Raw genomic sequence first — 13,288 nt, forward strand, 5'->3', positions numbered from 1 at the left:
CCTTGTTGCTTCCTCAAAGAATTCGAATAGATTTTTCAGGCATGACCTCCTCTTGAAAAAGCCATGCTGACTCAGCCCTATTTTGCCATCCACTTCCAAGTACTCCACAATCTCATCCTTATTGAAGTGGATAGAGAACTGGTTGGCAGACAGGAAGTGGGAATAAACGGGTCCTTTTCAGAGTTGGAGGCAGTGACTAGGGGGGTACCCTAGGGTTCAGTGCAGGGACCCCAGCTATTCACGATATACGTTAATGATTTGGACGAAGAAATTGCATGCAATATCTCCAAATTTACAGACAGTGCTAAGTTGGGCGGCAATGTGTGCTGTGAGGCGAATGCAAAGAGACTGCAGGGTGACTTGGGCAGGCTGGCTGAGTGGGCAAATACTTATCAAATGCAATATAATGTGGGTAAATGTGAGGTTGCCCGCTTTGGTGGCAAAAACAGGAAGGCAGATTATCTGAATGGTGGCAGTTTAGGAAAAGGGGAAGTACAACGAGAACTGGGTGTCAAGGTGGAACGGAAGTTCAAGGTTGGCATGCAGGGACAGCAGGCAGTGAGGAAAGCTAATGGCATGCTGGCCTTCATCGAGAGAGGATTTGAGTATAGGAGTAGGGATGTCTTGCTGCAGTCGTACAAGGCCTTGGTGAGGCCACACCTTGAGTATTGTGTGCAGCTTTGGTCTCCTAGTTCGAGGAAGAACATTCTTGCCATTCAAGGTGTCCAGCGAAGGTACACCAGATTAATTCCCAGGATGGCACGACTGACATCTGAAGAAAGACTGCATCGACTAGACTTGTACTCGCTGGAGTTTAGAAGAATGACAGGGGATCTCACGGTCGGGGGCTGTTGCAAGTGGCCCCCCGGCGATTCTCTGCGCTCGATGGGCCGAGTGCCCGCCGAGTTCCGCCAAGTCCTGCTGGCGTGGGTTACATATGGTCCCACCTGGTGGCACCTCGGAATTCTGGCTGTGGGGCCGTCCTGGTGGGGGGGGCGGGGGAATCCTACTCCAGAAGGGAGCCTCCACGGTGGCCAGACCCGCGATCTGGGCCTACGGATCGGCGGGCGGGCTGATTCCGTTGGGGGGGGGGGGCTATGTTCTTCCCCGCTGGGCCCCAGTAGGGCTCTGCCATATTGCCTGGGGGGCCAGCGCGGAGACAGCAACCTATGCGCATGCGCGGACCCGCACTGGCCGAGGCGCGCCTGCTTTCGAGCGGACAGCACTCCGGCATTGTACTAGCCCCCAAAGCAAAGAAGGGGTGAATGCCTGGGCCTGGAGGTCCATTGACGCCGGCGTCACTTGCGCCGGTTTTGATGCCGGCGTCAACACTTGGCTGGGATTTCGGAGAATTCCAGCCATAAAATCCTGATGGGGCTGGACAGGCTAGGTGCGGGAAGAATGTTCCCGATGTTGCGGACATTTAGAACTAGGGGTCCCAGCCTAAGAATAAGGGGTAAGCCATTCAGGACTGATATGAGGAAGAACTTCTCTCAGAGAGTTGTGAACCTCTGAAATTCTCTACCATAGAAAGCTATTGGGGTCAGTTCGTTAGATATATTCAAGAGGGAGCTGGACGTGGCCTTTCCAGCTAAAGGGATCAAGGGGTATGGAGAGAAAGCGATAGTAGGCTACTGAATTTGCATGATCAGCCATGATAATATTGAATGGTGGTGCAGGCTCAAAGTCCCGAATGGCCTACTCCTGCACCTAATTTCTATGTCTCCACGTTTATTAATAAACTCCAAAATCTTACTAACGACTGAAGTCAGGCTATCCGGCCTATAATTTGTTGCCTTCTGTCTCCCTCCCTTCTTAAACAGGGCTGCTAAGTTAGCCTTTTTCAAGTCCTCTGGGATCCTTCCTGACTCCAGTGATTCCTGAAAGATAACACCAATGACTCCACAATCTCCTCAGCTATCTCCTTCAGAATCCTGGGTGTAGTCCATCCCGTCTGGGTGATTTATCCACAGTCAGACCTCTCAGATTCCCCAGCACCTTTGCCTTCATGATGGTCACTACACTCACCTCTGCCCCCTGACTATCCCGCCTGCATGATGGACACAACACTCACCTCTGTCCCCTGACTCTCTTGAAGCTCTGGTCTGCCACTGCTGTCTTCCACTGTGAAGACTGTTCAAAGTACCTATTCAGTTCCTCTGCCATTATCCATTACTACTTCTCCAACCTCATTTTTCGGTGGTCCAAAATCCATTCTTGCCTCTCTTATCTTTTGCATATCGAAAAAAACCCTTCCAATCTTCTTCTGTATTACTAGCTAGCTTACACTCATATTTCATCTTTCCCCCCCTTGTTGCTTTTTTAGTTGTCCTCTGCTTGCTTTTAAAGGCTTCCTAATCGTCTGGCTTCCCTCTAATCCTCGCCACATTGTATGCTTTTCCTTTTGCGTTTATGCTGCCCCTGACTTCCCTTGTCAGCCATGGTTGCCTTGTCCTCCCCTTAGCATGTTTTCTCCTCCTGTTGATGAATTTCTATTGTGCCTCTTGAATAACTCCCCAAAACTCCTTCCATTGCTGTTCCACTGTCTTTCCTACTAGGTTCCCCTTCCAATCAACTCTGGCCAGCTTCTCCCAACCCATACCACTGGAGGGACCTGCCCGACAGGACACAGTAACTCCTGTGAAGGAAACTGACAATCCATAACAGCCTGCACCTCAGGTAGACACAGAACCAAGGGCCTGACGGGTCAGGCCTCACCGACTTGGCTATGTAACAGCAAGTAGGATAGTGTCGGGAGAAGCCTGTTACAAGGCGAGGTAGGTGGCTACCCCATCGAGTTACTGTGGGACACAGGAGGATCCCGCACTACTCTTAATACATCCGTGATTTGGGTAACACGTGGTGCACCCGCAAGAAGGTCACGTTAAGTGGCTTTACAGGGCACTTACAGGGAGGGTGCAAGGTGGTGGACCCATTAGAATTTAGATTGGGAGACATGGTATGCTATCACCAAGCCATCTTAGACAACCTCCACCACAAAGCAGAACATATCCTGGGTTCCAATTTCATGCGAAAAAGTAGTCTCTTTCAACTCGACAAATGGCTGCATATGGTTAATGGCCCAGACAAATAAAGTGCCAACAGAAGTAGCCGTGGAGAGCTACATAGATAGGATTTCCACCATCGCGGAGTTATGCATAAAATCCATGACTTCCGGTTGCGGCTATGCCTGGGTAGGTCGCACGTTCGGCAGCTCCCGCCATGAACGGACTTTGGGCCCTTGTAAGGAGCCCCAGTGGCACTTGGTCGACGATTCCCGGTGTGGGAAGACAACAGTGAGGTTCCCCTAGAACTGTATGGAATGGACCAGGAGCGGCGCGGTCAAAAAAGGGGCATTAGAGAAGAGAGAAGAACGGGCGCAAAAAAGCAAGATGGCAGCGGGTGGAGACCAGGGTCAGAGTTTCTAAGAAGCTGCTTTGCGGAATTGAAGGCAGAGATGTTGGCCCCTATGAAGGTGTCGATCGAAAGGCTGGTAGAGACCCAGAGGATGCAGGGGACAGCGATTAAAGAGGTGCAGAAGGCCTCTGATAACGTGGACGAGATCCTGGGCCTGGCGGTGAAAGTGGAGGCACACGAGGTGCTCCATAAAAAGTGGCAGGAGAAATTCGAGGATCTGGAGAACAGGTCGAGGAGGAAGAATTTGCGGATTCTGGGTCTCCCTGAAGATGTGGAGGGGTCGGATGCTGGGGCGTATGTAGCTATGATGCTGATGGGCGCGGGATTCTTCCCGAGGCCCTTGGAAATGGATGGGGCGCACAGAGTCCTGGCGAGGAGAACGAGGGCGAATGAGCCGCCGAAAGCTGTGGTGGTGAGGTTTCATCATTTCACTGACAGGGAGTGCGTCTTGAGATGGGCGAAAAAGGAGCGGAGCAGCAGGTGGGAGAATGCTGAAATTCGCATCGACCAGGACTGGAGTGCAGAGCTGGCCAAGAAGAGGGCAGGATTCAATCGGGCCAAGGCGGTTCTCCACGGAAAGGGGGTGAAGTTTGGGCTGTTGCAGCCCACGTGACTGTGGGTCACATATCAGGACCGTCACCACTATTTTGATACTCCGGACGAGGCGTGGACCTTTATCAAAAATGAGACGCTGGACTCAAATTAGTAATCTGTAGCATGCTTTGGGGGATGTTGTGGAGTGGGAGAGGGCAATATTTGTGTTTTCTTTCTGTGTGTGTGCTGGTTTGGGAGGGGTTGTTTCCCGCGTTTGGTGGGGGAGAGGGGGCCGGCGTCCCTGGGCCTCTGAGGATTGGGGCGAGGTTGCAGGAGAATAGAGCTGCGCCATAGAGGGCGGGGTCGGCCCGGACTGGGAGCACGGGTTTTCTTTTCCCGCGGAAAGGGAGGTGGTGGGGCTGGACGTGGGGGGGTACTGGATTGGAGTCCACATGAGTTTGCAGGGGAGTGGAGGGGGGTACTTGGGCTTTGGAGGGGAATCCAAAGGGGATCGGTGGCAGAGGCGGGAGCGGCCGGGGTCAGCAGGAGTCAGCTGACTTACAGGAGTGCAATGGGGGGGAGCAGGGGGAGTTAAGTAACTGCTTGGTCAGTGGAGGGGGGGAGGAGGCTACTGGGTTGCTGCTGTAACTGACCGAGGGGGAGCTAGAGATAAGAGGGAGAGTCAGGGCGGGGGTGCCTCCGCCTGGGGGGCTGGAAAGTGCGGGAGGCGTGTGCACGTGGCTGGCCCAGAAAAGGAGATGGCTAGTCGGGGTGGGGGTAGTCCCCCGATCCGGCTGATCACTTGGAATGTGAGAGGCCTAAATGGGCCGGTCACGAGGGCCCGGGTATTTGCGCACTTAATGGGACTGAAGGCAGACGTAGCCATGTTACAGGAGACACACCTGAAAGTTGCGGGTCAAACCAGGCTGAGGAAGGGATGGGTAGGGCAGGTCTTTCACTCCGGGTTGGACGCGAAGAACAGGAGGGTAGCAATTTTGGTGAGCAAGCAGGTGACTTTCGAGGCAGTGGGCATTGTGGCGGACAAAGGAGGCCGTTATGTGCTGGTGAGTGGTTGGCTGCAGGGGGCCTGGGTGGTGCTGGTGAATGTATATGCCCCAAATTGGGACGATGCAGGGTTCATGACGCGGATGCTAAGCCGGATCCCGGATTTGGAGGTGGGGAGCTTGATTATGGGGGGGGGGATTTCAACACAGTACTGGACCCGGCAATGGATCGGTCTAGGTCTAGGTCGGGTAAGAGGCCGGCTGCGGCCAAGGTCCTGAGGTGGTTTATGGATCAGATGGGGGGAGTGGATCCGTGGAGGTTTGCTAGGCCAAGGGCGAGGGAGTTCTTCTTCCTTTCCCACATGCACAAGGCCTATTCACGGATAGACTTTTTTGTGGTGAGCAGGGCACTGATCCCGAGAGTAGAGGGGACGAAGTATTCGGCCATCGCAATTTCGGATCACGCCCCCCCACTGGGTGGAGCTGGAGTTAGGGGAAGAGAGGGGCCAGCGCCCGTTGTGGCGCATGGACGTGGGATTGTTGGCGGATGTGGAGGTCTGTGGGCGGAACCGGGGGTGCATACAGAGGCATATGGAGGCCAATGACAACGGGGAGGTCACGGTGTGTGTGGTCTTGGAGGTGCTGGAGGAGGTGGTTAGAGGGGAGCTAATCTCCATCAGGGCTCACAGAGAAAAAAGGGAGAGGAGGGAGAGGGATAGATTGGGAGGAGCGATACTTAGGGTGGATAGGGGATATGCGGAATCTCCCGAGGAGGGGCTGCTGAAGGAGCGCCGGAGCCTCCAAACGGAGGTTGACTTGTTGACGACGGGGAAAGCTGAGGCCCAGTGGAAGAAGGTACAAGGAACAGCGTATGAATATGGGGAGAAGACGAGTCGGATGCTGGCGCATCAGCTGCGACGGAAGGATGCGGCTTGGGAAATTGGGGGAATCAGGGACAAGGGAGGGAATACGGTGCGGAGTCCAGCCAAAATAAATGAGGTCTTTAGAGACTTCTATGGGAACTTTTACAAATCAGAGCCCCCAGAGGGGGAGGGAGGGGATGCGGTGGTTCCTGGACCAATTGAGGTTTCCAAGGGTGGAGGAGGAGCAGGTAGAGGGTTTGGGGGCCCCGATTGGGATGGAGGAGCTGGTTAAGGAGTTGGGGAGCATGCAAGCGGGCAAGACCCCGGGACCGGATGGGTTCCCGATTGAATTCTATAGGAAGTTCTCAGAACTGTTGGCTCCGTTGCTGTTGAGAACTTTTAACGAGGCGAGAGAAAAAGGAACTCTTCTCCCGACGATGTCGCGAGCTCTGATCTCGCTTATTCTCAAGCGGGACAAAGACCCACTGCAGTGTGGTTCGTATAGGCCGATTTCACTCCTCAATGTGGATGCCAAGCTGTTGGCGAAGGCCCTGGCAACTAGGATTGAGGATTATGTCCCAGGACTGATACTTGAGGATCAAACGGGATTTGTGAAGGGTAGGCAGCTGAATGCAAATGTGCAGAGGCTCCTGAATGTGATTATGATGCCCTCAGAGGGGGGGAGGCAGAAGTGGTGGCGGCTACGGACACGGAGAAGGCCTTTGACTGGGTGGAGTGGGAGTACCTGTGGGAGGTGCTGGGTAGGTTTGGGTTTGGGGAGGGGTTCATAGGGTGGGTTAAATTGTTATACCAGGGCCCGGTGGCGAGTGTATCGACGAACCGGTTGAGGTCAGAGTACTTTAGACTATACCATGGAACGAGGCAGGGGTGCCCTGTCCCGCCTGCTGTTTGCCTTGGCGATTGAGCCATTGGCCATGGCGCTGGGGGAATCCAGAAGCTGGAGGGGTTTGGGCGGGGGGGAGCACCGCGTCTCACTATATGCGGATGACCTGCTTCTGTATAATCACAAATCCGGTGGAGGGGATGGGGGAGGTGATGCAGACCCTTAGGGAGTTTGGAGATATAAGCTTAATGTTGGGAAGAGCGAGCTCTTTGTGGTGCATGCGCAGGGTCAGGAAAAGAGGTTGGAGGAGCTGCTGCTCAAGATGGTGGAGAGGAGTTTTCGGTATTTGGGTATTCAGGTGGCCAAGAGTTGCATAAATCTCGCATAAGCTCAATCTGGTGCGGTTGGTGGACCAGATGGAGGAGGACTTTAGGAGGTGGGACATGCTACCGCTCTCCCTAGAGGGTAGGGTGCAGTCTGTCAAGATGACGATCCTCCCTAGGTTCTTGTTCGTGTTTCAGTGCCTGCCCATCCTCATCCCTAAGGCCTTTTTCATGCGAGTGAGCAAGAGTATTATGGGATTTGTGTGGGCCAATAAGACCCCGAGGGTTAAGAGACCGTTCTTGGAGCACAGTCGTGCGGGGGGGTGGGGTCTGTGTAGCTACTACTGGGCAGCAAACGTGTCGATGATTCGGAAATGGATGATGGAGGGAGAGGGGGACCCATGGAAAAGACTGGAAGCGGCATCTTGTGTAGGTACTAGCCTGGGGACACTGGTGACGGCACCGTTGCCTCGTCTGCCGACGCGGTATACCATGAGCCCGGTGGTGATGGCGACGCTGAGGATTTGGGGGCAATGGAGGCAGCACAGGGGTGCGACGGGGGCCGCAGTCTGGTCCCCGATACGAAACAACCATAGGTTTGCTCCGGTCAGGATAGATGGTGGGTTCCGAAGCTGGCACCGGGTGGGAATTAGAAGGCTGGGGGATTTATTCATTGACGGGACTTTTGCCAATTTGAGGGCGCTGGAGGAGAAATTTGGGTTAACCCCCGGGAAATGCCTTCAGGTACATGCAGGTTCGGGCGTTTGTCAGGAAGCAAGTAGGAGAATTCCCGTTGCTGCCTGCCCGAAGGATACAGGACAGGGTGATCTCGGGCGTGTGGATCGGAGAGGGAAAGATCTCGGAGATATACTAGGAGCTGCAGGAGGCGGAGGAAGCCTCGATGGAGGAGCTGAAGGGCAAATGGGAAGAGGAGCTGGGTGAGGAGCTGGATGAGGGCCTGTGGGCTGATGCCCTGGGCAGGGTCAATTCCTCCTCATCTTGCACTAGGCTTGCACCCACGTAAGCTCACACACCCACCCTATCCCCGTAACCCAATAACCCCTCCTAACTTTCTTGGTCACTAAGGGCAATTTATCATGGCCAATCCACCATGGACTGTGGGAGGAAACCGGAGCACCCCGGAGGAAACCCACGCAGACCACGGGGAGAACATGCAGACTCCGCACAGACAGTGACCCAGCGGAGAATCAAACCTGGGACCCTGGCACTGTGAAGCCACAGTGCTATCTACTTGTGCTACGGTGCTGCCCTATACCTCGATACATAGATTTCATAGAATCATAGAATTTACAGTGCAGAAGGAGGCCATTCGGCCCATCGGATCTGCACTGGCTCTTGGAAAGAGCACTAAACTCAAGCAGTACACCTCCACCCTATTCCCATAACCCAGTAACCCCACTTAACCTTTTTGGACATTAAGGGCAATTTTAGCATGGCCAATCCACCTAACCTGCACATCTTTGGACTGTGAAAGGAAACCAGAGCACCTGGAGGAAATCCACGCAGACACAGGGAGAATGTGCACACTCCGCAGACAGTGACTCAAGGCAAGAATCAAACCTGGGATCCTGGAGCTGTGAAGCGACTGCTAACCACTATACTACCGTGCTGCCCACTGTCCTTTCTTGAACCAGAATATAATGGTACAAATGGTTCATTCACAGGCCTGTTTTGAGGAACATGCTATATCGGTGTCTTGAAATGATCCTGTGAATTTTAATTATTCCATTCATATGATGATATGGAACTCCCTACATCTCCACTTGCATGAGTTTACCAATTAAAATCCTGCAGAAGTAATCTGAAGATTGAATTTAAATTATAATTTGCAGATGTATTAATCATTTGGCAAGATATGTCTGGCAAAAAAGGCGACAATAACTCAAGTTTCAAAATATTAATATTAAAACAAAAGACAAAAATGTTACTTGTTATAACTATTTATCTATCTTTGTACTTTTCGACGGATTTTGTCAAAATAAATTAATTCATACCTCCTCCTTTTCATCCACGTATCCAATATAGAAATTTAACACCAGATCAGCTACAGTTATACTATCAGTTAATAAAATGTATGAGATCCAGACGCCTCCTGTATAAATTCGTTCGGTGAAGAAACTAACACCAAGTGGAATTATGATGAAATTCGCAAACATCAGAACCATCATCATGATTAGCCAATCATGCCTGCAACAAAAAGATAAAAATCTGTATTGAAAATAAAGTTTGATTCAAAGCTTCAAACCCAAATTAATCCATCAAAGCAAGTCACAGAGAAAAAGGTTACACCGTCCCAGCCTTACGAATCTACAACATATCTTTATGAATTACATCTAGAATCCGCCATACTCCCATAACTATGATTCTGTGGTTTCCAATGTACTTTAAACCTTAATATTTAAGAAATTAGGGTAGCATTTTAAGCAGCAGTTCAGGCACTAACAATCCTCCATGGTACACTACATGAAGCCTTTAACTAAAAGCAAGCTAAACAGGCACTTCAGCTCAAGATGCCAACTTGATTAAGTAGTTGGAGCTTGCACTAGCAACTGTAAACCACTGAAGGGAAAGTGGCCATCACTGTGTGAAACAAAACAGACATTGAAAAAAGATGAGTGGTAATTGTGCAAATCAGATGCAGAATTGTAGTCATGGTCTAGATTCCTAATTCAGTATTATATTTGAGAGAGAAAAGTGCGAGTCACGGACCAAGATTTTCAATTGAATAACCCTGAATATGAGGATGAAAATCTAGCTGAACAGTGGGAGATATTCAAAAAACGATACAACACAATAACAAGATCTATATATTCCCCGACAGGACAAAAACTGCATTTGAGTAACTAAACAAGATTGGGTTAACAAAAGATGTGATAGTATGAAATTATTGGAGAACACATGCATAAAAAAGTAAAATGCTGAACACCTAAAATAAAAACAGAAAATGCTATATAAACTCAGCAGGTCTGGCAGCATCTGTGGACTGAAACAGAGTCAACGTTCTTTAAATCGTGCAGCACGGTGGCGCAGTGGTAGCACTGCAGTCTCACGGCGCCGAGGTCCCAAGTTCGATCCCAGCTCTGGGTCACTGTCCATGTGGAGTTTGCACATTCTCCCCGTGTTTGTGTGGGTTTCACCCCCACAACCCAAAGATGTGCAAGGTAGATGGATTGAACACGCTAAATTGCCCCTTAATTGGAAAAAATGAATTGGGTGTACTCTAAAAAAAATTTATTTTTTTAACGTTCTTTAAATCATTTAGACCAAAAACATTAACTCTATCACTCCACAGATGTTGCCATACCTGCTGAGATTATCTAGCATTTTCTGTTTTTACTTCAGAAAGCACATGCAGTTGGAGGCAATCTTTTACATGAATAGGAGGTTAGTTAGATGAGGGACAGAGAATAAGAGTAATGAGTATTTACTCAAATTAGCTTCATGCCCTCAAGGGATCGGTGTTGGCGGCTCAGATTTTCACCTATGATGAATGTAAGGAATTGTCATATTTTATATTTCTTGCAACAATATTACTACCTGGGTTAAGATGCATACAGATTGCATGACTTCTAGAGCGGTGCTCAAGTTGTCATAAAAGTGAATAGATCTCGAGAACATCTACTTGGTTCCAAATAGCTAGCTAATGAAATATTGTTTAGCTTTGAAGGGCCCATGGGGTAAATAATTTCTGAGGGGTATTGGCCTTGGCTAAACAATTCAAGGGACAGCTTGTAAGAGACAATAGAATGCCTTGTGCATTGGGTACAGATGATGCAGTTAATGAGAGGAGCCAGGTCTGTCTGAAGAGTCAGTAGGTCCTAGAATTCAAATCTGAACAGAGGTGTTTCAGCTTGATCCTTAAAGGTTCTCTCTCCAAAGATTCTGCAGAAAGACAAGCAAGTAAAACCCTAATTGTTAATTTTATAAATAAGTGATATTTAATATATATTGCCTTGCTTAATTGGAATGCAGTGGAAGGTTTAGGAGCAAATTAGTTTATTCTCTTACTTAAGGACTGTTGCAACTGTTAACAGTAAATCTATTTCTGTGTTGCTATTGTAGTCAATTCTGTGATTAAATTAAAGTTTGTGTTAACATGCAAGATACCTATCGGTCGGTGTTATCACTCCGGTGGTGCAGTAACATTTCCTCAGTTTTACAAATTGAAAATAATTGGGTTCTCGTTCGGAATCCTAACAAAATTCAGAACTGTCAGGTTCCTAAAAACGTTGGGGGCTCTTTGCGGGATGAAAAGGTGTAATTCCTTGTTTGGCTCGGCATTATTGTATTTAAAGGCAACAAGTGAGAGAAGCTGCTGTTTTCAGGTGTTGAATCTCTTGTCAGTTTAATAGGGAGTGACTTGTAAAATGGTTCTTTCAGAGTCCAAGATTTTTCAGGGTGTTGAAGAAATAACCCTGGGTGGTTTACAAAAGGTGGTTAAAACAATACCATTTGGGGCAAGAAAGCTACAGGTAATGAAAGAGATAGCTCTGCATTTCAATTTGGAAGAGACGCCAGAGACACAGTCTGAGTTGTGTCAAGAATCATTAGAATTAGCCAAGAACAAGTTGCAAATTAAATAATGACAAAATGTTAAAGAAATGAGCCAGTTGGAATTAGAAGTGAAAGACAAGGAGAGGCAATGGCATATGGAAAGGAAAAAGAGAGGACAGAGAAAGAAAAAGAAAACAATGGCAAGAGAAAAGATTAAAGTGAGAATTTATTTTCAGTAAACAGATCTGAAGGAGAGGGAGTTGGAAAGATTTAGGGCGGGGGGGGGGGGGGGGGGGGGGGCGTGGAGGGGGGGGGGGGGGCGTGAATCCCGCCCCGCTGCCGGCTGCCGAATTCTCTGGCGCCGGTTTTCGGGCGGGGCGGGGATCACGCCGCGCCAGTTGGGGACCATTGGCAGCGCCCCCCCGGCAATTCTCCGGGCCCCGATGGGCCGAGCGGCCACCCGTTTTCAGCCAGTCCCACCGGCGTGAAATGGACATGGTCAATCACGGCGGGACCTGGCTTGTAGGTCGGCTAGCTGAGTCCTCGGGGAGGTGCAGGGGGATCCGGCCCCGGATGGGGCCCCCACGGTGGCCTGGCCCGCGATCGGGGCCCACCGATCTTTGGGTGGGCCTGTGCTGTGGGGGCACTCATTCCTTCTGCACCGGCCCCTGTAGGGCTCCGCCATGGCCGGCGCAGAGAAGAAACCCCTTGCACATGTGCCAGAACACGCCGGCAGTCCTGCACATGCGCAAGAACACGCTGGCGGTTCTGTGCATGCGCGGGACCACGGCGGCCCTTTGGCGCCCGCTGGCGGGCCGCCAACCCCTCCGGCGCCGGCCTAGCCCCCGGAAGTGCGGAGGTTTCCGTACCGTTCGCGCCTATTGGTACTATTGGTTCAATCAAAATAAGTAGGCACAGCTAGTGAAGTGTTTGCATCATTGACAGAAGCATAGCTAGGGATTATGAGGTGATGAAAAGCCATTTTAATTGCACATGAACTAGTGCCAAAGCCTATAGACAGAAGTTTAGAAATGTAAGGAAAGAACAAGGTCACAGGTATATAGAATGTGAAAGCATCAAACAAAATCTTGATAGCTAGAAAACAGCATTAAAAATAGACCTAAATTATGAAGCTCTTTAGGAAATGGTTATTCTGGAATAATTTAAAGATTTACCTCCTGCAGTACTGAGAACTCATGTTGAAGAGCAATAGTTTAAAACTGCTAGAAAGGCAGTAGACGATTTTGAATTAGTTCATAAATGAAGGTTTGTTTTTGACATTAATTTGAGTATATGAAGGATAAAACTGGGGAAATTAAAAATCCACAGGTGGTCAAGGCAAATGAGGTATAGTTGGAGATAGTAAAGAGATTTTGCTTCAGGTTAAAAAGGAAACTTATCAGAGTGGGAGAGAGATAAAAGAAATTAAATATTTTCATTGTAATAAAATTGGACATACATAGTCACAGTGTTGGTGGCTGAAGATAAGTACTGGAAATAGAGGCCGGGATTCTGCAAAAACGCGGCTAAGTGTTGACGCCGGCCAATTTTTGATCCAATGGTTGCTTTGCCGTGGATCTCATGGGTCTTTACGTCTTGACAAGTCTGACATGAGGGACCTTATCAAAAGCCTTGCTAAAGTCTAAATCAACCACATAAAATGCATTACCCTCATCAACACTCCTGGTTACGTCCTTAAAAAGTCAATTAAATTTGTCAAACACAACCTTCCCTTAACAAATCCACACTGACTATTCCTGATATATCCATGTCTGTCCAAGTGCAGAT

At 49.6% G+C, this 13,288-nt stretch overlaps 1 protein-coding gene across 3 annotated transcripts in view; it reads right to left on the reverse strand.

Moving 5' to 3' along the window:
* Window positions 1–13,288, reverse strand: part of LOC119971979 (potassium/sodium hyperpolarization-activated cyclic nucleotide-gated channel 1-like) — a 334,310-nt gene that overhangs the window by 288,225 nt on the left and 32,797 nt on the right. For all 3 annotated transcript variants that reach the window (XM_038808394.1, XM_038808384.1, XM_038808402.1), the window contains exon 2: window positions 9,001–9,193. In XM_038808394.1, the coding sequence (XP_038664322.1) occupies window positions 9,001–9,193 (193 nt within the window). The remainder of the gene's footprint in view (window positions 1–9,000; window positions 9,194–13,288) is intronic.

The sequence above is a fragment of the Scyliorhinus canicula genome, chromosome 1, assembly GCF_902713615.1.
Source record: "Scyliorhinus canicula chromosome 1, sScyCan1.1, whole genome shotgun sequence".
NCBI classification, from domain to species: domain Eukaryota; kingdom Metazoa; phylum Chordata; class Chondrichthyes; order Carcharhiniformes; family Scyliorhinidae; genus Scyliorhinus; species Scyliorhinus canicula.